This window comes from Hyaena hyaena, unplaced genomic scaffold (assembly GCF_003009895.1).
Source record: "Hyaena hyaena isolate Hyena2069 unplaced genomic scaffold, ASM300989v1 scaffold_53, whole genome shotgun sequence".
Taxonomy (NCBI): Eukaryota; Metazoa; Chordata; class Mammalia; order Carnivora; family Hyaenidae; genus Hyaena; species Hyaena hyaena.
In genome coordinates, this window is record NW_024080686.1 from 2,753,915 (window position 1) to 2,781,080 (window position 27,166).

The window sequence follows — 27,166 nt, forward strand, 5'->3', positions numbered from 1 at the left end:
ATCCTAGGAAGCCCCTCAGTCCTGGGCAAACCACAATGGTTGGTCACCTCCACCATTACATACATGGAAGCACCAAAAGTTTCTCAAAACTGTGTTTCTCAAATATCTGTAATGCCTCACTTCTCACTATGAGTCAAAGTCAAAAGGCCCTTCGTATGGCACAGAATAATCATCTGCTGCTTTACTGTTTCCCTGAAAACCCAACAGTTTTAATCTTTACACCCAATACTCACTGCAGTCAACCAGTATTTACTGAGGCTCTGTGCTGCATGGAGGGATTACAAGCAAGACGCTTACAGTCTCATTAGGTCCAAATGATCATAATACAGCAATAGGCACCTTGTGTTTGAGCCCTACTGGACCACACTACTCTGTTCCCAATGTGCGCGGATATCCACACTTTTGCTGCCGTTGCTCACTTGCCCACAACTCTCATCTAACCTTCCCACATCTTGGCCACTAAAAACTCTTTCCTGTTTTCACAAACGCAATCCCTTCCCTGAAGTCTTACCTGACTTCTTACCCTCACCACAGAGATGTGACTTTTACTTTTCTTCTGAACCATTCTATCTGAGCTACCTCAGATACTTTGGTACTTTTCTTCTTTTTTCAAATAAATATATTTTTAATGTTTTTTTTTGTTTTGTTTTATGAGAGAGACAGAGGGAGAGTGTGAGCTGGGGAGGGGCAGAGAGAGAAAGGGGAACAGAGAATTTGAAGTGAAGCAGGCTCTGCACTGACAGCAGAGAGCCCGATGCGGGGCTCAAACTCATGAACTGTGAGATCATGACCTGAGCTGAAGTTAAATGCTCAACCAACTGAGCCACCCAAATGCCCCAAGATTTATTTATTTTTGAGAGAGAGAGAGAGCAGGGAGGGGCAGAGAGAGAAGGGGACAGAAGATCTGAAGTGGGCTCTGTGTGACAGCATCAAGCCTGACGCAGGGCTCAAATTCACAAACTGTGAGATCATGACCTGAGCTAAAGTCAGATACTCAACTGACTGAGCCACCCGGGTGCCTCAGAACCTTTCTTAAGGCAAATATCACATTCTATCCTTCATTATGACTATATTATTCTCTTGTATTCCTCATTAGTTGATTAAGTTCCTTCAAAAGTATGTATTTGGTCTTACTCTATAGCCCCCAAAGAATATACAACAGTGCCGTGCATTCATCTGTAAATGAATATAACATTCAGAAATAATGGAATTAAATGAAAAATAACTTGATAGTCCTTTTTAAAAACTCCAAAGTTTAAAACAAATGAACACTTTATCTTCTATAATCCAGAGTCTCACAGTAAGACAACGCTTTACAGCAAAAGCTTGAAAGCCATAAAAATGTAACAAACAAATCACATACAAATTTTCTCTATAGTAGGTAAATCCTATAAAAGGCAGCTGATTTCCCACAAAAGCTTTAGGAATTGGGAAGGTTTCTACATCTCCTTTATCATCTTCGATGTCATCAAAATTGCTGCTATCTATGTCACTGCTGAGCTCAGGTACTACAGGAGCTGCCGCTGTTGAAAGGGAAGAAATGAATTATTTTAGTCATTGTTGAAATATGTATTAACCATCCAGATTACAAGATGTAATTGTGTGATACCACCAACACATATGTTAATAATATATAATCAATAACATTATGATTTACTATAGAAAATTTGGTAATATGGTTTACATTCTATCATTTCAAAAAATTAAAATTTTATTAAGTATTTTATTACTACATTAGATCAGCTTTATGTGTAGTTAAGTTTACTAAACAGGGAAAGCAATGTGGTATCATAGGTATTAAAATTGAAAGCAGCAGTGACTTGCACATACATTCTTCAGTCTTTGGCTTTTTATACTCTGTAACTAAAATATTTCTTAACTCTTAAAATGAATTAATGTCCAATATACATTAAGTTAAAATGCACTACTATGCTTATTCTAGTATTCATCAAAGTATAGTCTCCATAATTAGTGATTTATTAATTCAAACATTCAAAATTAAAGGATATTTTCCCCATTCTGCAAATTATTTGGATTCACAAAAAACTTGTCAAATTAAGAAGTCTATTATAAAAGCACTAAGAAATATTGCTAATAAATACAAATTAGTTTGTTAAGATCCTGAGGAACATTAATTTAGTTATAAATATTGCCACAGAACAAATCTGAAAGGAAACTTCTCAATTTAAAAGTAGTTATCATTACGTATATCAAACACGCTTATTAATTCAAAAGAGGAATCAATTTTTGAAATTGAAAATGTGACGAAATGGAAATAGTTAAAGTTACTGACTTACTCTCTCTTATGTTATCCCAATTCCACTGATCATTCTTAAAGAAAGAATGTTGTTTGATTTCTTCTACCCCATTTCTCCCAAGTCGTACCTCCCTAAACAATGCAATTAAAGATTGTATTATGAAAAGATTATGAAAAAAAAATAACTCCTATCTTGACAAGGATCAAAATAAGGATCGCAAATGACTTTGAGATATCTTTATCAAAAGTTTCAAGCTTAAATGTTTTTCAAAAACAAGCAATGCCAATTTTACAATATATGGTCTCTGTAGATTAAAAGGACTGTACAGGAAATGCCATGGAAAGGAAAATGTATTTCCCTCTGTAGTTTGTATCAAACAAAAATATGCATGAGAATTTCAAATAAAAATATTCATCTGTGTGAGCCCAAACTGCAGGGGACCAGCTTCGGAATGGAGTCAGCATATGGTGCAGCACTGATTTCAGGAGTAGATCCCTTAACACCCCTCACCCATGTAGCCTGTCCCCCTCCCACAGCCCCTCCAGCGACCCTGTTTGTTCTCCACATTAAAGAGTCTCTTATGTTTTGTCCCTGTTTTTATATTATTTTTGCTTCCCTTCCCTTATGTTCATCTGTTTTGTATCTTAAAGTCCTCATGAGGGAAGTCATATGATACCTGCCTTTCTCTGCCTAATTTTGCATAGCATAATACTCTCTAGTTCCATCCACGTAGTTGCAAACGGCAAGATTTCATTCTTTTGGATGGCCGAGTAATACTCCACTGTATATATGTGTGTGTGTGTGTATTTACACACAGTGTATTTATACACACACACCACATCTTCTATATCCATTCAGCTGTCAATGGATATCTGGGCTCTTTCCATACTTTGGCTATTGTCGACAGCACTGTTATAAACACTGGGGTGCATGTGCCTCTTTGAAAAAGCACACCTGAATCCCTTGGATAGATACCTAGTAGTGCAATTTCTGGGTCATAGGGTAGTTCTATTTTTAATTTTTTGAGGAACCTCCATGCTGTTTTCCAGAGTGGCTGCACCGTTTGCATTCCCACCCGCAGTGCAAAAGAGGTCCTCTTTCTCTGCATCCTCACCAACATCTGTTGTTGCCTGAGTTGTTAATATTAACCATTCTGACAGGTGTGAGGTGGTATTTCATTGTGGTTTTGATTTGTATTTCCCTGATGGTGACCGATGTTGAGCATTTTTTCATGTATCGGTGGGCCACCTGGATGTCTTCTTTGGAAAGGTGTCTATTCATGTCTTTTGCCCACTTCTTCACTGGATTATTTGTTTTTTGAGTGTTGAGTTTGATAAGTTCTTTATAGACTTTGGATACGAACCCTCTGTCTGATATGTCATTTGTTAAGTATCTTCTCCCATTCCACTGGTTGCCTTTTAGTTTTGCTGATTGCTTCACTGTGCAGAAGCTTTTTATTTTGATGAGGTCCCAATAGTTCATTTTTGCTTTTGCTTCCCTTGCCTCTGGAGACGTGTTGAGTAAGAAGGCGCCGTGGCCGAGGTCAAAGAGGTATTTTGCCTGCTTTCTCTAGGACTTTGATGGTTTCTGTCTTACATTTAGGTCTTTCATCCATTTTGAGTTTATTTGTGTGTCTGGTATAAGGAAGTAGCCCAGGTTCATTCTTCTGCACGTCGCTGTCCAGTTTTCCCAGCACCATTTGCTGAAGAGACTGTCTTTATTCCATTGGATATTCTTTCCTGCTTTGTCACAGATTAGTTGGCCATACATTTGTGGGTCCATTTCTGGGTTCTCTATTCTGTTCCATTGATCTGAGTGCCTGTTTTTGTGCCAGTACCATACTGCCTTGAGGATTACAGCTTTGTGATACAGCCTGAAGTCCGGGACTGTGATGCCTCCAGCTTTGGTTTTCTTTTTCAAGATTGCTTTGGCTATTCGGGGTCTTTTCTGGTTCCATACAAATTTTAGGACTGTTAGTTCTAGCTGTGTGAAGAATGCTGGTGGTTATTTTGATAGAGACTGCAACATTAACTCATTTTAAAGTGTGTATTCTAGAATTCCACCTTTAAGATCTTTTCCTCCAGAGAATATGCAACGATATGAATACATGAGGACAGGCACTGCAGGGCTCCTCTGTAACAGCAACTGGCTAATAATAAGGTTTGCTAAAAAATCACAGCACTTTCCAGCTAGAAACGCCCTCAGCTCTCTTCGATTGAATCTGACCCCATCATTTATGGGTAAGTAAAATTATTTCCCCTGTAAGTAAAATAATTTCCTTAAGATCATAATGCTAGTGCATAAAGTATGGACTGCAGTGCACATGCGCGTTACAAATGTTGCTCTATGATAGGCTGATTCTGAACACAAATCTTAAAGAATTAAGATTTAATAAAAAAATTAAATTAAGTTAAATTAAAAAAATTAAATAGAAAGGCCAAGGAAGAAACTCCAAAGAGTCTTCTATCTTCTCCTTTTGAGGCAGGTATTCACAACACTGTTCACCCATTTTGTTTTAAGAAATATCGAATTTCCCCGGCAGACTTACTCATATTCAAATGCAAATAAAAAAGGGCTGGGAAGGGGGCACTCCCAAGTCAAATACAAACAGCTTTGGAGATTATAACCAGTCAAGTATGTATCTGCACAAAATACTCTTCTCTCAAAAGATGTACAATAAGAATCACATCACTTAATTACTTTTAAGGATAAAACGTAAATAACAGAAGTTTTATTTCTCTCAAATGCGTTTTCTTACCAAGTTCTATTTTTCTCTTTTTAGACACGAAGGTTAAGTTTAGATTAGATTACAGTGGGGTTGCACACACATAATAACGAGAGTAACCCAACACCAGGCCTAGCAGTAGGAAAAGCCTCACCCAGAATTAAATGCAATTCGGATGAAGAGAAAGAGATTTAAAAAAAGAGAGAGAGAGAGATTTCATATGTAAATAAGAGTTAGCCATGCTTTCATCTCTACAAATTTAAAAGTTATGGGCTCGCTACAAGAAATTCAATGTATATTACCTATCTGTTAAGAAGGCACAGATGAGATTCTTCGCATGTTTCGAAATTTCTGCATCTTCAGGGAAACATAGTGAGTTTTTATGATCCATAATTTTGCTATATGTTCCTACAAGTGAATCTGCATAAAATGGAGTATCTCCTAAAATTCCAAGAAAGAAGACATGGTGTATAACAGAGAATGCAAATTAAACACTTTTCATTTATTATTTAAATATGTTAACTTTACATTTGTCAGGCGCCTAGAAGAACAAATGAATTCAAAGTTTTTCTAAGGTCATTTTTCACTGCAGTAGAGCCCTCTAAGTGAGGTCCAGCGCTCACTAACCTGAGCAGGTAGGCCCCAGTTAGCCTAGGATACAGTACATCAGTGTCATTCAAACTCATTAAATTCAATTCTCAGAAGGCAAACCATGAGAGACTCTTGAATGCTGACAAAAACTGAGGACTGATGGATGTGGGGGGGAGGGGGGGATGGGCATGGAAGAGGACACTTGTGGGGATGAGCACTGAGTGTTATGTGGAAACTAATTTGACAATAAACTATTTGTAAAAAAAAAAAAAAAAAAAAAGAAAAAATTCAATTCTCAGAGTTGAAAACAACAACAGGAATTTAAATGTCCCTTCAAAGGAGTCATGTGACTTCCTCAAAAGCACACTGTTTTTCTAAATCCCTAGAAGATTTCAGGAAAATCCTAGGTTATATTCTACTTTCAAAAGATTACAAAATACACCTAATGTGTCATCAGTTGGGGCCAGAGGTGGGGAGAATGGACAGCCACCAGGGAACTTACTCTGCATATAAAGGTGCACTACAGAAACAACGGCCCAAAACAAAATAGGTCATACAACGACAAGAGTTTAAGCACAGCAAGATCAATATTACATACACAAGGTGGTCACCAAGAGAAGGCAATTTATGCCACAAAAAATGTTCCGTGGCTGATTATTATTTAAATTTGAGACTTACCAAAATATTCTCATCTTTTTGTTAGTAATAATCATACTCAACTATCCCACAGATTCTCCGGATTTTCTGCTACCAATTTTTTTAGGGTCATCCTCTAGAAAACAGATTCTTCAATTTCTAAATATATATTTTCAACTCTGAAGTTATTTCATATAATGTTACCAGCCTTATCACACTTGCCTTATAAAGTAGATTTAGCTATATCTGCCTCATCCCTGAGCCAGATGATTCAGTCAGTGGCTTCCTTAGCCAGAAGATATTTTTGTGACCCTAGTACTTTGGAATTGGAAATCTCAAGAATGAAATCTATGATGTAAACAAAAGTTCTGAAATACATGAACCTTTCAAATGTTCATTTGGTCAAAGTGAAAGAAATTATTAAATAGGCCTCTGAGTTTTCTGAGAATGAAATATTATTATAAAATATTTTTATCTTGATAGTCAAATTGGTCAATACCTATTTATGATTTATTTTACTATATTTACTAACCATAAATACAAGTAATAAACAGAAGAAACACAGCTGACAAAAATCAATTATGTAACATAATTACATAAACAAACTAAAGAGTACTTTTAGTCCTCTATTATTGTTGAAACAAATATACCAGCTTTATATTTAAAACATTCACAACAAATACTATTGATCAAGAAAATCTTGGACTTGAGGCCCACTGCAGCTGTAAACTTGATTCTTACTCTAACAATGCCTTCCTACAAAAAGGTCTACTGAAGGATTATTTCCCACCAGTATACTTTCAATTCCTTTCATAATCCACTAAATCACTATCCCAGTACAAAGGTTGGTTTTAATTTTCCAATAACCACCTGTCATATCTGATAAAATTCCACGTTTTTAAAAATTCCACTTTTGGGGCACCTGGGTGGCTCAGTCGGTTGGGTGTCCGACTTCGGCTCCGGTCAGGATCTCACAGTTCATGGGTTCGAGCCCCGCGTTGGGCTCTGTGCTGACAGCTCAGAGCCTGGAGCCTGCTTCAGATTCTGTATCTCTCTCTCTGACCCTCCCCTGCTCACGCTGTCTCTCTGTCTCTCAGAAATAAATAAAACATTAAAAAACTTTTTTAACTCTACTTCTTCCATAGCATACAATTAATTTCCTTATATTCTCAAACTCTTGACTTAAAACTAAAGTGGTATGAGATGATTTTTTTAAAGAAGGACAAATTAAAATATTTACTTACCCACCAGCATCTCAAAAAGGAAAACACCCACAGACCACCAATCACATTCTCGCCCATAGTAACCATCACCCCCTTGTGATTTGAGAACTTCAGGTGAAATATAATCAGGTGTTCCAACTGCTGTATCACAATGCACCATGCCTGTCTGGGTAAAGAGCAGAGGTAAGGAAAAACAGTTGTATGTAAAAACATACACACATAAATGCAACTAATTCAATTATTACTATATACACAGTGGCTACAAATTGCTACCAATAAAACTTCACTGCTGACATAGCTTTGGGAGGACAGGAGTTAAATGTATTATGAGATGCTTAAAAGTGTCAGGATTACAGGGAAATCAAGGATAACTTCAACTCTAAAGTACAGGAGGCTTCATCCATGAAAGAAGTCATGATTCCATGAAAATCAACATCTTCTGTTTCTTTTTCTTGCAATACTAATTAGTTAAGAGGACAATTACAAGGAAGTACAAAATTTGATCTTAAGGCACTGACCTGGGGAAAAGAATTAGGAAGCTTTGGCATTTTCAAAGGAAAAGGCAGTACTTAAGATTACAAAGAGCCTAGTTTGGAGGCTGGTTAAAAACAGTTCTTATTATCAAGAAAAAAAATGAGGGAGACAGACCTAATGTTTAAATTAAAAGATCTTAACAGTTTCAAAGCAATACCACTAAGCTGCATATTTAGAAATACAGAGCTACGACATGAAGGTATTTGACAAAATGATAAAAACACCTTTATCTGTGTTTAGTTTGGGTGTGTAATAAGATACTCTTTATCTGATGTCTTTTTGACAAGGACAAGAACCACCGTAAATACACACATGTGTGTATGTTGTAGTCTATGTGTGTGTGCGTGTATGTTTGTATTATGTGTGTGGGCTGTAAAATTAAATCACTGTAACAGTATAACACTAAATAATACTCATTCACCTCTAGCTCTGTCCAAACTTGCTAAGATTTTATAGATTATTTTAAATGCCCTCCATTTCCTTTACCTGCCCCGTAAAGAGTATGTCACCCACACCACTCATAAGGAAGCTATATAAATTCCCCCAGTACTAAGTATTATGACCACTTTGTGAAAAGGCAGTTCCATGTATTTTATAAATATGATTTATGTAAATGTATCTAATTGCAATAAAATTAATCATGGGAAATTAATTTCAAAAACAATCTTTTCATTCCTCAAATTAGCAACAATAACTGAATGATTTTACTTTCCCAAAAATATAGCAAATAGAGCTGAGAAGTCATTTTAGTTTGAATATAAATAAAATAAAAGTTCTGAAAATAATTGGGCATATTATGAGGGAGATAATTTGTATGGATCAGTACTAAGGATAAAAGATGAAAAACATCAGTATCTGGCTTCAAAATGTAGAGCATAAAATTAATTTTTATCATGGACTATCCTATACTTCCATTATAGGAAACATTAAGAGGCTTGTCAGAGTAAAAGGTTTATTTTTTTTGAGAGGGAGAGACAGAGAAAGAGAGAGCGAGGGCACAGGTGTGAGGGTGAGAGGGGAAGGGGGAGAGAGAGAGCGAGAGCGAGAGAGAGAGAGAGAATCCCCTCTGTGCCCTGGCTGAGCCTGACACAGGGGTCAATTACACTAACTGCGAGATCATGCCCTGAGCTAAAATCAGAAGCTGGACACCCAACCGAACCACCGAGGTACCCCAGAAATTAGACTTAAAAAAATTATTTAGCATTCAAAGGTTTAGAGGAAGGAGAGGAAAGGGTAAGACACAAAAGTAACTGGCATAAAGTTAGGCTGTAAGGGAGGGATAAGTTAGGCTTTAAAGGAGAGACCATGGCATGACAGCTTAGGCAGAAAAAAGAGCAAAAATAAAGAAACAAGAATGACTTCATATAAAGCATATTCAAGAAATGTAGTGAAGTCCAAATCAGCTAACAGTAAAGTTCCATGATGATGAAGATGGGAAAGGTAAGATGGAGATCAATGTTAATAATCACTTGCAGAAGAAATACTTTGGCAGGACTAAAGAACCCAGTTAATAGCACTCTGCTTTCGGGAAAATAAATATTCCAACCATAGCTTTTGACCAGCATAGTGGAGGTTAAAAACTTTTTTTAAAAACGTTTGGAAAAGATATTTTAAAATTCTCTCATGGAGAAGTTCTCATATTATGTGAATACAGAATCCACATTTATGACAAGTCTCTTATCATATTCTAAAGAAGTACAAAAAGGATAAACCAGAAACTAAAAAGACCTCGTTTCCCTACGGGGTGGTGGGTGGGACCAGAGGGGAAAGAAGGAAGTATGGGAATGGGGTGTGAGGAGTAGGGAGGGAGGGCTCCTTCTCTGAGCACGCAATTTGTACAGTTTTAACTCTTAAAACCAGGGAAATGTTTCACATATCCTAAAAACTATAAATAAACAATATCAACCAGGATGTGAAGGAGGTACACTAAATGGAATACAAATAGTAAGGAGAAATGAACCTGTTTTATAAATTAATAACAATCACATCAAATGGGGTAAGGATGAAAAGAACTGACCTAAGTAACTTTGAAAAACAGTATCTTTAACACACACATACTATAAGGTTAAACACAAAAGGATCTGCACAAAAAATAATACATTCTAATTAGTAAGTCTGTTTGTCACAGAGGTAGGAATTGGTAATTCAGAAATAATTTTTAGGATATCCTAGAATTGAACAATAGGTAAATATACTGTAGATAATGAGAGCCAGGTTTCTCGCTGACTAAAAAAGCAATTACCAAAAAGACAGGAGAAGGTAAGAATGAACGCTGTGGTGCAGGACAGGAACCACAAGTATCAGTATGAACAGGACCTCAGGAGCCTATGTATACAGACTGACAACACAGAATGAAATACAAATGTGTGTGCCTACGGATTAGCACATATAATCTATCTGGTATACGTCTGTCTGCTGACAAGGCCTAGAAATAATGACACTTCAGAAGCAAGAAGCACACTGAGCGCCCAAATACTGATTTCTAAATACCATTCTTGTTGTTGTTGTTGTTAAGTTTTATTTATTTATTTGGGGGGGGGGGGTAGAGGGGAGGGAGAGAAAATCGCAAGCAGGGTTCACACCGCCAGCACAGAGCCCAACATGGAGCTGGATCCCACGGACTGCAAGACCATGACCTGAGCTGAAACCCAGAGTCAGACACTCAACCAACAGACTGAGCCATCCAAGCGCCCCTCTAAATACCATTCTTGAATAAAACAAATCTGAGCTTCTTAGAGAAGTGGCTGATTCCAGAGCTGGGACACAGAAAACACAAGACAAGCCTTCAACTTACAGTGACAAAAAATAAGAAAATGCTCCAAAAAGGAGGTGTGTCAAAAGGACATAGGAGATGACATAAGGAGCCTTTGCAAGATAACCAAACTTTGGAGTGAGTTTCAAGGCATGAGTAGGAATCTGCCAAGTAAACTGTATTCAACATCAGGTATGAAGGCCACAAATCACGAAATTATGGATTTCGTGACATTAAAAAAAAACACAACTAAATGTAATTTAAGACCCCTGAACTGTAAAGTACAAAAAAGGTCAAATGATAGAGAATGAGGTTGAAAAGTGAAAGGGATCATATCATCATAAGAAACTTCATATGACAAGCTAAGGAGTTTCAACTTTATTCAGTAGATGACAGATATCTACACAAGGGCTTTAAGCAGGAGAGCAACATAAACAGGTATATGAATATTCAAAACTTCCTCATGAATACTTGCTTTAAATGGATCAGATTAAATGTTTATTTGCTAAAAACAAATCTGGTGTTTTATAATGGACAAAATATCACAAATGGAGAGAATTAATGAAAACACAAAATCGGTCCATCACAAATCATGAGGTCGATCCAAGAAACTATTCTAAAAGCTCCCTCTAACGGGGCGCCGGGGTGGCTCAGTCGATTGAACACCTGACTCTTGATTTCAGCTCAGGTCATGATCTCTTGTTTCTTGGGTTTGAGCCCCGTGTCAGGCTCTGGCTGACAGCAGGGGGCTTGCTTGAGATTCTCCATCTCCCTCTCTCTCAGTCCCTTCCCCACTCACATGCTCTCTGTCTCAAAAATAAATAAATAGACCTCTAAAAAGTAATAATAAATACCACCTGTGAAAGTGAGAAAAACTGTAAATGGAGTTCTTCATTACCAGATGCATTAAGAGCCTCAGCTTGACTGCTACATAGGCAGGAGCCCATTCGGTCATTTTAATAATTAAAAATGAGTACTTGCACCAGGAGCTCCTTTCTCAAACAGGCATATCCCCAGCCACATACCCTTCTTGGGCTGGTGGAAAGTCCTGCTTCTTCGTGTGCTCTATCTATCTAAAAAAACAGTCCAACTGGTTTAGAACCCCATCGCCGTTTGCACTACACAGTGCCCAAGGCACAAAATGCTGCCTGTTATTTCAGTTGCCTCCTGGGTACCAATTATTACTTTCATTAGGGCTCTGGTTACAAAGCTGCAAAGCTTTTGAATGGTCTGTCCCTACTGCCTCCAAAAACCTGTTCTTTTTAATGTATAATTTTGCAGAAAACAGGGTTTCTTTTTTCAGAAACCCAAGCAGAAACACCTCCCTTTTTAAAAACTGATGTCATTTGTAGAAGAGTTAAGAACATTAACAATTTACCAACTAGCTTTTAAAGAAGTAGAGCCTCAATTTAATCAAACAGTATACACCAGAATATTAAGGGATACAATTTTACATTAGTTTTAGGTAATTTAAAATACTAATGTAAAATGTGCCTTCGACGTTGGTAAAGGTGACTATGAAATGCATAATGACAAGCAAAGAGGGAACTCAATTTACCTAATAAAGCAAGCAATTTTTAACAGCAGTTACTTCTTGGCTATCACGGAGACACACCTAGATATACTCACTGGGACATTCACCCACATCTACGTATTTTTTCCAGAGAGAAAAAGAGTAACAGAATCAAAATAAACTGTGTAAACCACAATTTATTAATGAGAGAACTTAATGAGATATACCATTACTCTTAATGAATTGTGATAGTAACAAATTATTTCAGTCTTTGTATAATTTTAGTTGTATTTTAGTTTTGCATTTATCCATGGCATAGTTTTTCATATGATGCCAGAAGAGCTAAAAAAATAATTTGAGAATCTCAGTCTATACTGTAGTAAAAGGATGGCAAACTTTCCTTTAAAGGGCCAGTAAATATCTTAGTAATATTTAGTAAATATTTTAGGTTTTGTGGCCACACAGGATCTCTACCAACTACCTTCTTTTTTTAAAAAACAATCTTTTAAAAATGGACAAACCATTGTTAGATTTTTTTAAATGTTTTTATCTATTTCTGAGAGAGAGAGAGACAGAGCAGGGGAGGGTCAGAGAGAGAGGGAGACACAGAATCTGAAGCAGGCTCCAGGCTCTGAGCTGTCAGCACAGAGCTCTACGCAGGGCTCGAACCCATGAACTGTGAGATCATGACCCGAGCCGAAGTCGGACACCTAACCGAGTCACCCGGGCACCCTGACAAACCATTGTTAGGACAAGAGCTGTATAAAACAGGCCACAGGCCACACCTGAACCCACACCCCAGTGAGCCAATCCCATCCACAGACATGCAGACGAGAGAGAATGAAGCCAGGTGCACCTCTAACAACTTTGAGGCCATAACGGTAATCAAACAGAGGCAGATAAAGTGATGAGCCTGAAATCTGCAACAGCACTATTTACATTAGCAGTTAACAGAACAAGATTATAAATTCTATGTACTATATATAGTTTTTAATTTAAAAATTCCTTTGTTCCTCAACATCGTGGTTCTTCTTCTTCTTCTTCTTATTATTATTACTTGAGGCATGGAAGTTTGCGATAAAACATTTTTATATTTCAATATTTAAAAAACACATTTTTCACTATGTTGAAATTAAGAATTTCTGTTCAAAAGACACAAATGGGTAGCTGACTGGAAGATGGTAACAGCAATATCTGTGGAATCACTATCGAGATTATATAAGGAATTTTTGCACATGAACAAGCTGATTTTTAAAAGGGTCAAAAGACATGCACACAGTAATTCATGAGCTAAATGACTGGCAATCATATGAAGAAAAGTTTGACATCATTAGTTATGAAATACAATTTTTTTAAAACCTACTACCTTACACTCACAGAATTGGTAAGATCGAGAGAGTGAATAATAAGAGAGGTGAGTGGCAGCACAGAGAGACGGGATTTCTAACGCACTACACCAGCAAGAGGCTGTGACAATCATAGCCACTCCAGACGGCAGGCCAGGCAGTACTGTAGTTACGTATCCTGAGTCAGCAGCCCCATCTCTATGTAGGTATGTTGAAGAAACCCTTGTCACAATACACATGGGACACATCTAAACAAGTTCAACACCTAAGTGTCACTGGGTTCAACATAGCACTGCTGGTGCCCTGCAGGGGGATGGATGTGGCCTGGGAATCCAACATAAGGAAGAATAAGTAAAACTGATAGATAAATACTATGGGATACTAAGAAGCAATGAGCTATTTTACAGATACTAGAAAAGATATAAAACAGTGTTGAGTGAAAAGAGTAAAAAAAAAAAAAAATGACATCCATACTATTATACTATTTATACATATGTACACCATATTAACAATGTGTAAGAACTTACAGTAAACACATGATATTGGTTGTTTATTAGGAAAAGAGAGAATAAGACTGAAACAGCAACAGGGGAAACATCATGAAATAAAAACATGATGAAGTCTTCTGTTGGCTACTAACAACAATGAGTGATGAACCAAGGAGGATAATTAGTTCAGTTATACGTACCTGAATTAAAAAACAGTACATAAAATTATATAAACCACATTCTATTTTGCCTTATAGACAATTCAAGATATTTAAATTGCTAAATTTAGTATTCACTTACATGCCTGTAAAATTATTTTATAAATATATTAAAATATATATTTTATAAATACCATATTCAGTCCTCTCTCTCTCTCTATATATATACACATATATGTACATATATATGTTATATATATATATGTGTATATATATATATATATATCCTTCTTTCCTTAAACATCTTTACTATCCTAAAAACATGTGATGTGACTTATTTCTCTACACCCTCCCAAAAAGTTTTTGCTTTAATTAAAATCAGATACACTCATGGAAGCACAACACAACAACATTATTCACTTTGTACAACAGACATGAAAAAGTTTAGCATTCTATTAGAAAATTATTTTATACTTTATTTTCATTAAAGATAATTTTTACTATTAACCATTTCATACTATTTACTATTAACTATTTCACACCACCAGAGGGAGCTTTGGGGACAAATGCTCCATCTACTAAACACGGACTAATGTATGCAGAACACAGACACAACGACAAAATCTATGAAGAAGACCAAAGAAGAAGGAATGTTAAGTATTAGTTGAGTAGACAGGACATACAAACCTAGATACGTAAAAATGGCCTATGAAATACAGCACAAATTCTAAATAAGTAAGAACATTAGAAAAGTGATCAGGGGCACCTGGGTGGCTCAGTCAGGTAAGTGGCAAACCTTGGCTCAGGTCATGATCTTGCAGTTCGTGAGTTTGAGCCCTGAGTTGGGCTCTGTGCTGACAGCTCAGAACCTGGATCCTGCTTCAGATTCTCTCTCCCTCTCTCTCTCTCTTTGTCCTTCCCCCTAAATCATGCTCTGTCTGTCTCTCTCGCTCTCTCAAGAATAAACATTTTAAAAAATTATTAAAAAAAAGAAAAGTGATCAGTTAGGTTAGGATTATGAGGAAGAACTTTCTAAAGGAAGTAAAATCTGAGCAGAGCTTGAAACAGTACAGATCGCTGTGATGGAGGCAGTATGATCTTAAAATTGAATGTCACACAGGTGGCATGAGTAAGAGGTAAAGAGAAAAGAAAATCAGCTTACTTCAAAATAAATATCTTTAGAAGATATTCTGCTTTTCTTTGATAAGATATTCTGTTTAAGAAATATGAATAGGTATATAAGCATACTGGAAGGTTGCAAAAACCATACAATAGATGATACCTAGTTTGCTGTCAATTTACGTTAACATTTTAAAAGTCTGATGTATGTAAGTCACCTCCTCAAGATCCCATAGGGAAATTAAAAAACAAAACCAAACAGATATTATACAGTATACTTACAGAGAAAAAGATAAGAGATATAAATTTTACAACAAAAATAAATCAACATGATTAGCTATGACATTAACACTACTAAATCTATTGATCAAAATGTGAATTGTTTACCAGGTAAAGTACACAACAGATGATGTCCCCAAATTTATTCAATGTGGTTGATGCAGACAGGGTTGGTAGGTGATGGTATCATAAACTTCTTAACTTAGCTTTTTTTTTTTTTTTTTAAGGAAAAATACAGAAATAATAATGGTAATGGAAATACCCATGTATCTTAATTTATATCTTGTGTCTTATTTCTTGACCTGGATCATTTTACACATGAACTGGTTTTGACTGGTAGCAACTGCTTATCAACATTCTGTGAGGAATATCCCCGAAGTTATCTGCATTCTTATTTCTCTTACATTCACCAAATCTAATACTATTTAATTATAAATAAAGCACTGTGTAACTAGATGATCAGTTTTAAAAAAAGGTTTATTATGTTTTAGTTACTACACAGTTAGCAAAACTAAATTTATCTTTGTTCAAGATAATAAAGTCAAGATTGAAGTTTCTTTTTGTTTTTAAAAAGTAGCATTTTTTTTTTTACTTGTTTATTACTTACTTCATCCATCTTCATACATGTGCCAAAATCTGCCAACTTGAGATGTCCGTGTTTATCCAAGAGCATGTTGTCAGGCTTCACGTCTCTGTGAATGAGGCCCATGGAGTGAATGGCGTCCAGAGCGAGCACCACCTCAGCGGTATAAAACTTGGCCCACTTCTCAGGCACATCATAGTTACTCATAAGGTTTACAAGATCTCCACCAGGCATGTACTCCATTACCATGTACAGATACTTATCATCTTGAAAAGCACAAAAGAGCTAGAAAACAAAATGGGAAGGAAAAAAAATGATTCCTTAGGAAAAAGAAAACCAAAAGTTTAACTGGAACAAAACCCAAAACAATTATTACTACTGAAAAAGGCAAATTATTTTACAACCAAAAGAGTTTAATTTTATGAAATCTTTGACAGGAAAACAGTTATCAGACAAAACTTTTTATGTGGTTATCTTCTTTGTGCATATTGACAAGAAATACATAAGTGAATCAGTTTCCCTCTTAAAGAATACAAGTATCTATTTAAATAAAACTGTTTAAAAGATGGGTGCCTGGGTGGTTCAGTCGGTTAAGCATCTGACTTCAGCTGAGGTCATATCTCGCGATCCATAGCTCAAGCCCTGCGTCGGGCTCTGTGCTGACAGCTCAGAGCCTGGAGCCTGCTTCAGATTCTGTGTCTCTCTCTGTCCCTCCCCTACTCATGCTCTGCCTCTCTGGCAAAGATAAACATTTAAAAAAAAAAAAAAAAGGAGTATTTTTAAAAGAGAAACAGAGGAAGAATGAGGAACACAAAAAGTACAAAAAATGACCAAAGAATTCATATTTAAAAAAACCAATTTTCTGAAAACAGAACAAGTTAATGCACATAATTCACAGAGAAGAAAACTGAGGAGATAGAGGTAGTTAAGGAAAACCTTTGAGACACGGCATTCAATGGATGTAAGAGGGAGGAGGCACCACAGCGCTGGAAAAGAGGGAGTCCTTGGTGGCCACAGTTAAAACAGGGCCTTCTCCTCTCTCCGAGTCTCTACAATTTGCTCATAAGCAGCGTGTAGCAGTGCTACCAGCACCTAGACTAGAGCAGTGGCACTGGGACCAGAGAAATCACACCAAGCTAGCAGAGACGGGAATCACGAATTCAGAACTAAAGTTATCTGTACATTCCACCCCACATGCTCTACCCCATCTCCCAGAAGCAAACAACGCAAACAGAAAAGGTTTCCACAAATAAGGAAAAAAAAGAACAAAAGCAATAACTCATACTCAAAATATAGTAAAAGAATTCCTACAAATCAATTATTTCAAACAGACAACCAAATGGGAAAATGAGAAGACTTAAAGCACCCATAAGAAGATAGTCAAAGATAAAAAGACATGAAATCTCATTAATGAAAGGTAAATTTAAACCACTGTGAAAGAAATACCACTTCACATGCACAAAAATGATCAAAACTTTTAAAAGTGGCAATACCAAGTGCTGGCAAGGACAAAAGTAACTTATAAACTAAACTTCTATAACCACATTGAAGAAAAAGCTATTACCACCTACTAAGACTAACTATAGGTCACAAAAATGCCACTCCTAGGAATAAACCCAACAGAATTAAGTACAAGAACATTTACACTACTTGCAACAAATAAAATTTTAAAATATACCAACAAATTATTTTATACACACACACACACACACACACACACACACAAACACACAATGGAATAAAACACAGCAATAAAATTAATAAACTGTAGCAATCTAGATAACTCATGCCAACATAATGCTCAACAAAAAAAGTTAGATACTAAAGAAGAGATATTCAGTGATTTCGCTTATATAAAGTTCAAAAAACAGGAAATTAAAGATCCTGAGTGCTTGTTTGGGTGGTACACTAGAAGGAAAAGCAAGGGAATAATGACTAATAAAATCAGAAGAGTGGTTACTTTCAGGGGCATACATAGAGGTAGTGATTAGGAAAGAATACAAGAGAACTTCAAGAATTCTGGCAACGTTTATTTTCTGACCTGGGTAGTATATACATGGGCGTTTGCTTTGTGATAAGTCCTTCTGCCGTCTGTTTTATGTATTTCTTGGTGTATATCACAAATAAAATCTTTTTTTTTTTTTTTAAAGTATGGTATGGGGCACCTGGGTGGTTCAGTTGGTTAAGTGTCTGACTTTGGCTCAGGTCATGATCTTACAGTTCATGGGTTTGAGCCCCACATCAGGCTCTGTGCTGACAGCTTGGAGCCTGGAGCCTGCTTCGAATTCTTTCTCTTTCTCTCTCTCTGTCCCTCCCCTGCTTGCACTCTGTCTCTCTTTCTCTCAAAAATAAATAAACATGAAGAAAACAATTTTTTAAAGGCAAAATTTTTTAAGTATGACAAAATTAAAGCAGAACTCAAAAGGAAATTTATAATTTCAAATGCATTTATCAATATTCTTCCCTATCCTTTCACTATCCAATAGTCACATCCAATAGTCCATGCGTTGGTAAGTAAGGACAATAAAAATTAGGCAGATAAAGAAACTGGAAAAGAACAATATAAACCTAAAGAAAACAGGAACTATGGATTTTTTAAAGCAGAAAATTAAAAAGGAAACCATTTATTTTGTAAACAGAACAAAAAAACATGTTAAGACTAAAAGATATACATATACTCTGTTCAATAAAAAAGCGAAAGAGAAGAGACACAGTCGCAGAAAATGTAAACGGACTCAAGAGGTAAATAAAAACCTGAATTAGTCAAATATCACATGAGGGGAAAAAAAGGATGATGAAAGACTAGCTGGGAAGAAGGAAAGGAGGGATTGAGTACAGAAAAAACATCTGAGTTTTAGGATAGGAACTCTCTCTGAGAAGAAAGGGTAGCTCGAGTAGGAGAGTAAAAAGTATTTCAAGAATTCATGTAATTTTTTAGTACTTCAAAATTAAAAGATTAAAACTAGCTATGGGACAATGTTAAAATTTGCTAAACATATGTAAGACTGAAACCAAAGAATGCTTCCAGATGGCTTATTTATTAGGCAAGCAAGAAAAGCCATTTAGCAAGGGCAAATTAATTAAGTTGCGTTTGACTGCATCAGCAGAAGAAATGTGTATAGAGGAAATCAACTCAAGACTACGGTCTTTCAGTAACAGTTGCTGAAAGAGTTGAGGCCACTGGGGGTAACATCAGCAGTCAATTAAAAAACAAGGCAGACGATTTTGAATGGTTTTTCTCAGCTCTTGATGATTCAACAGATGTTACTGATACTATGCAGTCATTACCGTTTACTGGAGGAGTAAGTGCCAAGTTTTAAGTGAGGAAAGAATTAGCCTCTATGAACAGTCTGCATAGACCAAGTACAGACAAAAATATTTTCAAAGAAGTTGAGAAAATACTAATTCAGTACAAACTGAAGTAGGATCTAGTAGGTGTGTTAACAAAAGACGGTAGTAAAAATATATGTGAGGCAGAAAAGTCTTCATTGGACAAAGTTACAAAGCTTGTGAAAATGTATGATATTTAAGTCTGTAGTTATCCTCTGTAATACCGAAGCTCATGTAATAAATAAGTAAGTCCTATTCATGTTTGTTATTTGCTCTTTGTGGATGTAATTATCATCATCTGTTTTTGTCAGAAACAGAAGCTGAAGACCCTGACTCACTCCACTGTACAGTAGTTCCGGGGGCTTAGCACTGGTAAAGTTTTACTGCAATTATCTGAGCTTAGAGCTGAAACTGAAATGTGTCTGATCAAATTGGGTCCCAAAGCCTAAAATATGCACTATCCACCCCTTTACGAAATAAAAAATTTGCCAATTTCTGGTGTGACTGAAATAAGATTGGCCATGGTTGGTACCTGCTGAAGTTGACTGAACAGTACATGGGGATTCAATATACTTTCCTTCTACTTTGGAATACGTTTGGAATTTATCATAATAAATTTTACAAGCTAAAATATTTGTCATTAAATATGCTGAAAATTTTTGCTTACAAGATTTACAAGCAAGGAGTACCTGAGTGGCTTAGTCCATTAAGTGCCTGAGTTCAGCTCAGGTCATGATCTCACGGTTTGTGAGTTCGAGCCCCACGTCAGGTTCTGTGCTGACAGCTCAGAGCCCAGAGTCGGCTTCAGATTCTGTCTCCCTCTCTCTCTGCCCCTCCCCCAATCTCAAAAATAAATAAACATTAAAAAAAAAAAAAAGATTTGCAAGGAAGTTCAATCCAGCCTCATGGAATGAATAGTTTAGTACAAACTGTACTAAAGCTCAGGAAAAAAAAATGGTATGTTTCTCAACTGTTGATTATAGTCGTCGCACCATGATATGAAAACCAACCAAGAAAGCCCATGTTAAAAAGAAAAAACTTTGAAAATTTAAAAAAACCCTGAATTAAATACAAGGTCTAATGTCACTTATACAAACAGATGAATAATTCCTTAAAATATTAGTAAATCAAATTCAGTCCTCTATTCAGAATATAAAATTATAGCAAATGGCATTTTCTTTAAATTTTATACTACCTTGAAAAAAAATTTTAGTGTACTATAATAACAGATTAAACAAAAAAATCTTAAAAGCAACTGAAGAAAAGCACTTTAAATACTTCAACATTATTTCAGATTAAAAAGTACCTGGTAAGCTAAGCACAGACATAGGCCAAATCCTTTACTTCTCAGTCAGAAGCTTCAACAAACATCAGACTTAATCATTATGTTTAAAATAATAAAAAGATAAGAATAAACATTTCTTCTAATTCAACACTATACTGAAAGACTGAACCAATGCTATTTTTTGGCATTTATAATGTCTACATATTTAAAAACTAGTTTTCTTGTGCATGAGTTTCTTCTGAACATATTTGATGTCAAAAAGTAATATGGTTTTACTGAAAACCAAACCATATACAAAGAGACATACAATCCTGTTATGGGAGGCATTAATATTCTAAAATAATCCAAAGAACCAAAAATATCTATGAATTAAAGCAATGCAAAAAAATTGTAACTGCATTTTTTAACAGAATGAATGGCCAATTCTAACTTCATAGAAAAGAAATGGTAAGAACTGCCACAAAAACATTAAAAAAGGAAAACAATGAGAAGACTTGCCCTACCAGATACTAAAATATATGAAAAACTACAGAAATTGAAACAATGTGATTTTTTTTAATTTTTTAAATATTTTATTTATTTCTGAGAGAGAGACACAGCATGAACAGGGGAGGGTCAGAGAGAGAGGGAGTTCCAGAATCCGAAACAGGCATCAGGCTCTGAACTAGCTGTCAGCACAGAGCCCAACGCGGGGCTCGAACCCACGAACCGTCAGATCATGACCTGAACCGAAGTTGGACACCTAACTGACTGAGCCACCCAGGCGCCCCAAAACAATGTGATTTTAGTGTAGGAATAAATAACAAATCAAAGTAACAAAATAGAGACAAAAGAAATTCATGTATATATGGTAATTTAGTCTATGATATAAAGGACATTTCATTTATATCATGGGAAAAAAGGCTTTTGTACAAATGATATTGGGCATGGCTGCCCACTTGTGAAAAACAAGTCTCACACGTATAAAAAAATAAATTCCTGATGACTCAGAAACACACTCCCACTCCTCTCAAAATTAAAATATAAAAAGTTAAAGAAAGTGTAAAAGAATATTTTTATAATTTGGGAGTGGGGAAGGTATTCCCCAGCAATAATAAAAATACAGAATGCATGGATGTGACTACATTTATGTCTAAAAATTCAATAAGCAACAAATAATAGTCCAAGAGAATATATTTCCAACATATATAACAAAGAATTATTATACAGGGTCTATTAGCATTCTAATAAATCAATTTTATTTTTTTAATTTTATTTTTGACAGAGCAAGAGCGAGTGCAAGCTAGTCAGGGAGAGGCAGAGAGAGGGGGAGACACAGAATCTGAAGCATGCTCCAGGCTCTGAGCTGTCAACACAGAGCCCGACCCCACAAACTATGAGATCATGACCTGGGACAAAGTCAGGTGCTTAACACTTAACCAACTGAGCCACCCAGTTTTAAATCCATTTTTAAAAAGCAAAACAACACACAGAAAAATGGGATAAGCAATGAAGAAATACAAATTACTAATAAGCATATGGAATATCCTGAACCTCATAATTAACCAAGGAAATGCAACTTAATACAATAACATCTTTTTTTCTTGAGTATGTGACTAATAAAAATTTTAAATACAGTATCTGGTATTGGCTAAATGTGTAGTGAAATTAAAATATTAAATAATTAATTAGAGTAATATAAACTTATAAAAACCTTTTTTTACACGGTAGTTTGCAACTATCTATCAAAGCGTCAAATGTGCACACCATATGACCTAGCAAATCCAATGCCAGGAATCTATTCTAAGGACAAATTCATCCATGTATTAAAAGATGGAGCTATCAGCATGGTTAATTCCACAACATGGGCAGAAAATGTACAAGACTGGTCTGGAACCTCCCACTATATCAGACAGCAAGCTCTCAAAGACTGCTACGGTTACATCAAAAGGCCTCGGGAACTGAGGTGCCTGGGTGGCTCCGTCAGCTGAGCATTCATCTTTAGCTCAGGTCATGAGCTTGCGGCTCTTCAGTTCAAGTCCCACACAGGAGTCTGTGCTGACAGCTCAGCGCCCGGAGCCTGCTTTGGATTCTGTGTCTCCCTCTCTTTCTGCCCCTCCCCCACTTGTGCTCTGTCTCTCTCAAAACTAAACAAACATTTTAAAAAAGAAAAGGACTCAGGAACCAACCCGAACAGGATATCATTTGCCAAAAGTGTCAAAATTTGAGCATCAATAAGATATTCAAAGGACTGAAACATTAAACAGGTTTTGAGTTCAGATTGATACTCCCCCAAAATGTTTCACCTTTGAAGAATAAAAGGAAACTAATCCTTTACTTTGAAAACTGGTAAACACAGCGAGGAAAAAGTTATTCATCCTGTCCTTCCTGACCTTTTCTACCCAGAAATTACACTACTGGGTAACCAAATAGTAAATGGAATATTTTCGTTCACAGAACTATTCCAGTCACTACAGTAAAAAAAAGAATGACTGGGAGGGTAAGAAAGGAATGGCCAAATTGGAGTATCACCATTCTGAAACGCTTGATTAAGCACAAGTGGCTGGTAAGGTAACAGCGAAACCAGACACTGGCCTAAGAGAAAAATCACTGCTCATGGAGCTGTCCTGCCAGCGTCTCAAAAACCATACCTGATTCTGACCCTGTGTGTCCAATTAGCGACTGACAAGAGTACAAATGAGAGGGATGTGTTAAACTACACAAACACAAAAATGAGCAAAATCCAGATTTCTTCAACAAATAAACTGAGGAGACAAAAGAAGAGGAGAGAAACCCTAGATTAAAGACTTAAAAGAGATACCTAAACTTAAATTTTACAAAAAGCTAATAGTAAACTAAAGTATTTAAGGGTACCCACCTACTTAGCTGTATAAAACTATAAAGAAAAATAAGGAAGTGTTCACCATAAAAGTATGGACATTAGAAAAACAGGCAAACAACACAGCAAACTGAATATAACAGATGACATTTAAAAAAAAAAAAAGTCTTCTTGGGGTGCCTGGGTGCCTCAGTCGGTTAAGTGTCTGACTTGGGCTCAAGTCATGATCTCATGGCTCATGAGTTCGAGCCCCACGTCAGGCTCTATGCTGACAGCTTGGAGCCTGGAGCCTGCTTCAGATTCTGTGTCTTTCTCTCTGCCCCTCCCACATTTAGGCTCTTCTCTTTCTCTCTCAAAAATAAATAAACATTAAATTTTTTTCCAAAAAATGTCTTTTCTATCAGCAAAGGAGTACGTTTTTAAAAATATGCCAATATTCCTCTATTAAATTCAAAGCTCACTAAGAATATATATTAAGAAATACAGATGGGTCAAAAATGTATGGTGTATCATAATTTATATACGAAAAAATTTTAAAGCCATTTCCAATAAGAGTATAGTAACAAAGTATGGGGACTTTCATACAATTAACTACTGAACAGTCATGTGATTACAGGCATATGTTATGACCCATTAATTTCATTACAAGGTAGATCCCTAACAGAAATGTGTGAACATAGGTTCAAAATCCGTAAGAAAGAGCTCATAACAGCACTATTCACGTGGACAAAAAAAACAACAACCAAAGTGTCCATTAATTGATGAGTGAATGAAATGTGGGCTATCCATACAACAGATGATTATTCAGTCATAAAAAGAAACGAAGGGCTGATACATGATATATCATTCATGGATGAACATTAGAAACATTATGTTAAGTGAAAGAAGATACCACAAGAGACCCCATGTTGTATAATCTCATTTACATGAAATATCCAAAATAGGCAAATCACAGACCTAGAAAGCAGGTGAGTGGTTGCCAGGAGTTGGAGTCAGGGAAGATTGGGGAACTATTACCAATTGTTTCAGGGTTTCTTTCTGAGATACAAAAATGTCCTATAAATGTATTGAAACTCTATAAATATACTGAAAATCACTGAATAATAAAATCAATAAATAGAAATAAGTCAGTCATTTTTACAAGTTTTCACACAAAACCACACATTTCAAACACATAATGGTGCATGGAATGTCCTTTATCACAGAGATAAACAAATGAAGCCAGAAGTATGTTACTTTTTCAATTGTACAATGTTTCACTATTGACTGGCCTCCCCGGACCCACAAACTCTTTATCTCAATGAACATTTTATAAGGGTCCACTTAGCAAAATCAAAGATTAGAAATAGAAACGGCAATGATTCTGTTAATATAAAAGCAATTTAAAGCTAAAGATGGAATAATTTATTACCATTATTCCTTAAGTAAATTATTATGATACACAATTTGCTTCAAAAATGTTAGTTTTAGCCACACATATAAGAATTTCTATTCAGTAGCTACAATAAAAAAAATAAGTGGAGAGAAAGAGCACTGAGGCTCAACATCTTTAAAAGGCAATAGTAATGAGCTTTTAAATTACACAGTCATTCATGTGGCAAAATTTTTACCTGTGAATTGTCTTACACAAGCAAGGTATCAAACTCCCCAATCACTTAAGTAAGCATTCTGAACATGCACTGGTACATACCTAATCGTACTTGTGATATTTGTTCAAAATGTTTGCAGAATCAGATATTAATATAAAAGCATCTTTAGAGAAGCAAAATTAATGAGGGATAAAATTGAAAAGGAGGCAAAACATGAGTATACATTCCTTACTTCACAGTCAAATAAGAGGCTGAATCAGGAAGCACAACACTGTCTTACATTATAGGTAACATATAACAGACTATAAGAGAATTATCAAAATTTTTATTGTAGGAAGTTTAGGGTTTTTTTTTTTTAGACAGGCTGATTATTGTTCCTATCATGTAAATCACGAGAAAGTGTAGGCAGAGAATAATGGCATACTGGCAACCAATCTAATTCTTCATAAAGGAATTTCTAAAAAGCTGCAAATAATACTTGATTTCCCACACCAATCTAAGCATTACATCTCATGTGTATATGACACTGCTTAGGAACATTAAAAAAGCATACTGCATCCGATTTTATTAAAAATGACAGCACTGTTACTGTATGAGTGAGATATAGGTCTTTCAACATACAAAATCGTATCTTACGAATAATAATAAGCACTTATAAAAAAGGAAATAAACTTAGAAAAGTTTGTATGCTTACCTGAACCACCCAGGGACTGTTGGCAAAGGCCATAATATCTCTCTCTTCCCAGAAAAAAGCAGAATCTGATCTTTTTATCATTTCAAACTTACTAAGAAGCTTCATAGCATAAACCTTCTGTGACGCCTTATGACGAACCTATAGGTTTTTTAAAACACAAAAATAACTTTATGAGAGAAAGGTGAACAACAGATCCTACTAGAATTCTATGATTAAAGCTTTCAAAGAAAAAAAAACAGGATAATTCAGATAAAAGAAGTATAATTCACCAGTAAGGTATAAAAATTCTAAATATATATGCATCTAATAAATAAGCTTTAAAATTCATCAATCGAAAAGTGACAGAACTAAAGGAATAGACAAATCCATAAACTTAAGTTGGAAATGTTAACATCCCCTCTCAATATTCAATAAGTAAGTAAACAAAATATCAATATGGATATAAAGAAAATTCAGCCCAGAATGAAAACTGTTTAATCAAGTTACAATTACAAAGGTTTTTGTATGAATAAGTTACATCACTTCTCATTTTAAAATATTTTAAAATCTGAAGAATTCTGGTACACTTTAATTTTACATAAAAAAGAATCTTATATGCAAAGGATCAAATTTATGATGAGGGCCACATGTTACATATATCTTCTATATTAAATTACTAAACTGGAAAAATAATTCCTTTTGAGTTACGACATTTATAGAACGCTGAAAATAAACACATGTGAAAGCAATATGAAAACATGGGTGGTAAGCACGGGGTTAGGGGACAGAGGATCCTAGTATGAAAATTAGAAATCTCTTCCACAGCAGATAGACCAGATTTTTAATTGATCTGTATCAAATTAACAAACTATCTCAAAACAAATTCCAACAATGCTGTTAAATGTAAAAAAAAAAAAAAAATGTTACAATATTATTAGAGGGGTGCCTGGATGGCTTAATCAGTTAAACATCCAACTCTTGATTTTGGCACAGGTCATGATCTCGCAGTTGGTGGAATCGAGCCCCATGCTGGGCTCTGAGCTGACAGTGTGGAGCTGCTTAGGATTCTCTCTCTCCCTCTCTTTCTGCCCCTCCTATACTCACTGTCTCTCAAAAACAAACAAATAAATAATCATTTAAAAAAATAAAATATTATTAGAAAGAGATTGCTAAGGTACTCATATATTTATGCCATTCTTCAAATCTTCATTTATTCTAAGAACAAATTAGATTTTGAAGATTTCCTAACTTCATCAGAAAAAGCAA

At 35.7% G+C, this 27,166-nt stretch overlaps 1 protein-coding gene across 1 annotated transcript in view; it reads right to left on the bottom strand.

Annotated features, from left to right (window-relative positions):
* ROCK2 (Rho associated coiled-coil containing protein kinase 2) overlaps positions 1–27,166 on the bottom strand; it is a 133,766-nt gene that overhangs the window by 38,158 nt on the left and 68,442 nt on the right. Inside the window, exons 4-9 of the mRNA XM_039231051.1 lie at positions 25,922–26,059; positions 16,230–16,490; positions 7,455–7,599; positions 5,286–5,424; positions 2,298–2,389; positions 1,364–1,523 (exon numbers count right to left, since the gene is read on the bottom strand). Coding sequence (XP_039086982.1) covers positions 1,364–1,523; positions 2,298–2,389; positions 5,286–5,424; positions 7,455–7,599; positions 16,230–16,490; positions 25,922–26,059 — 935 coding nt within the window. The remainder of the gene's footprint in view (positions 1–1,363; positions 1,524–2,297; positions 2,390–5,285; positions 5,425–7,454; positions 7,600–16,229; positions 16,491–25,921; positions 26,060–27,166) is intronic.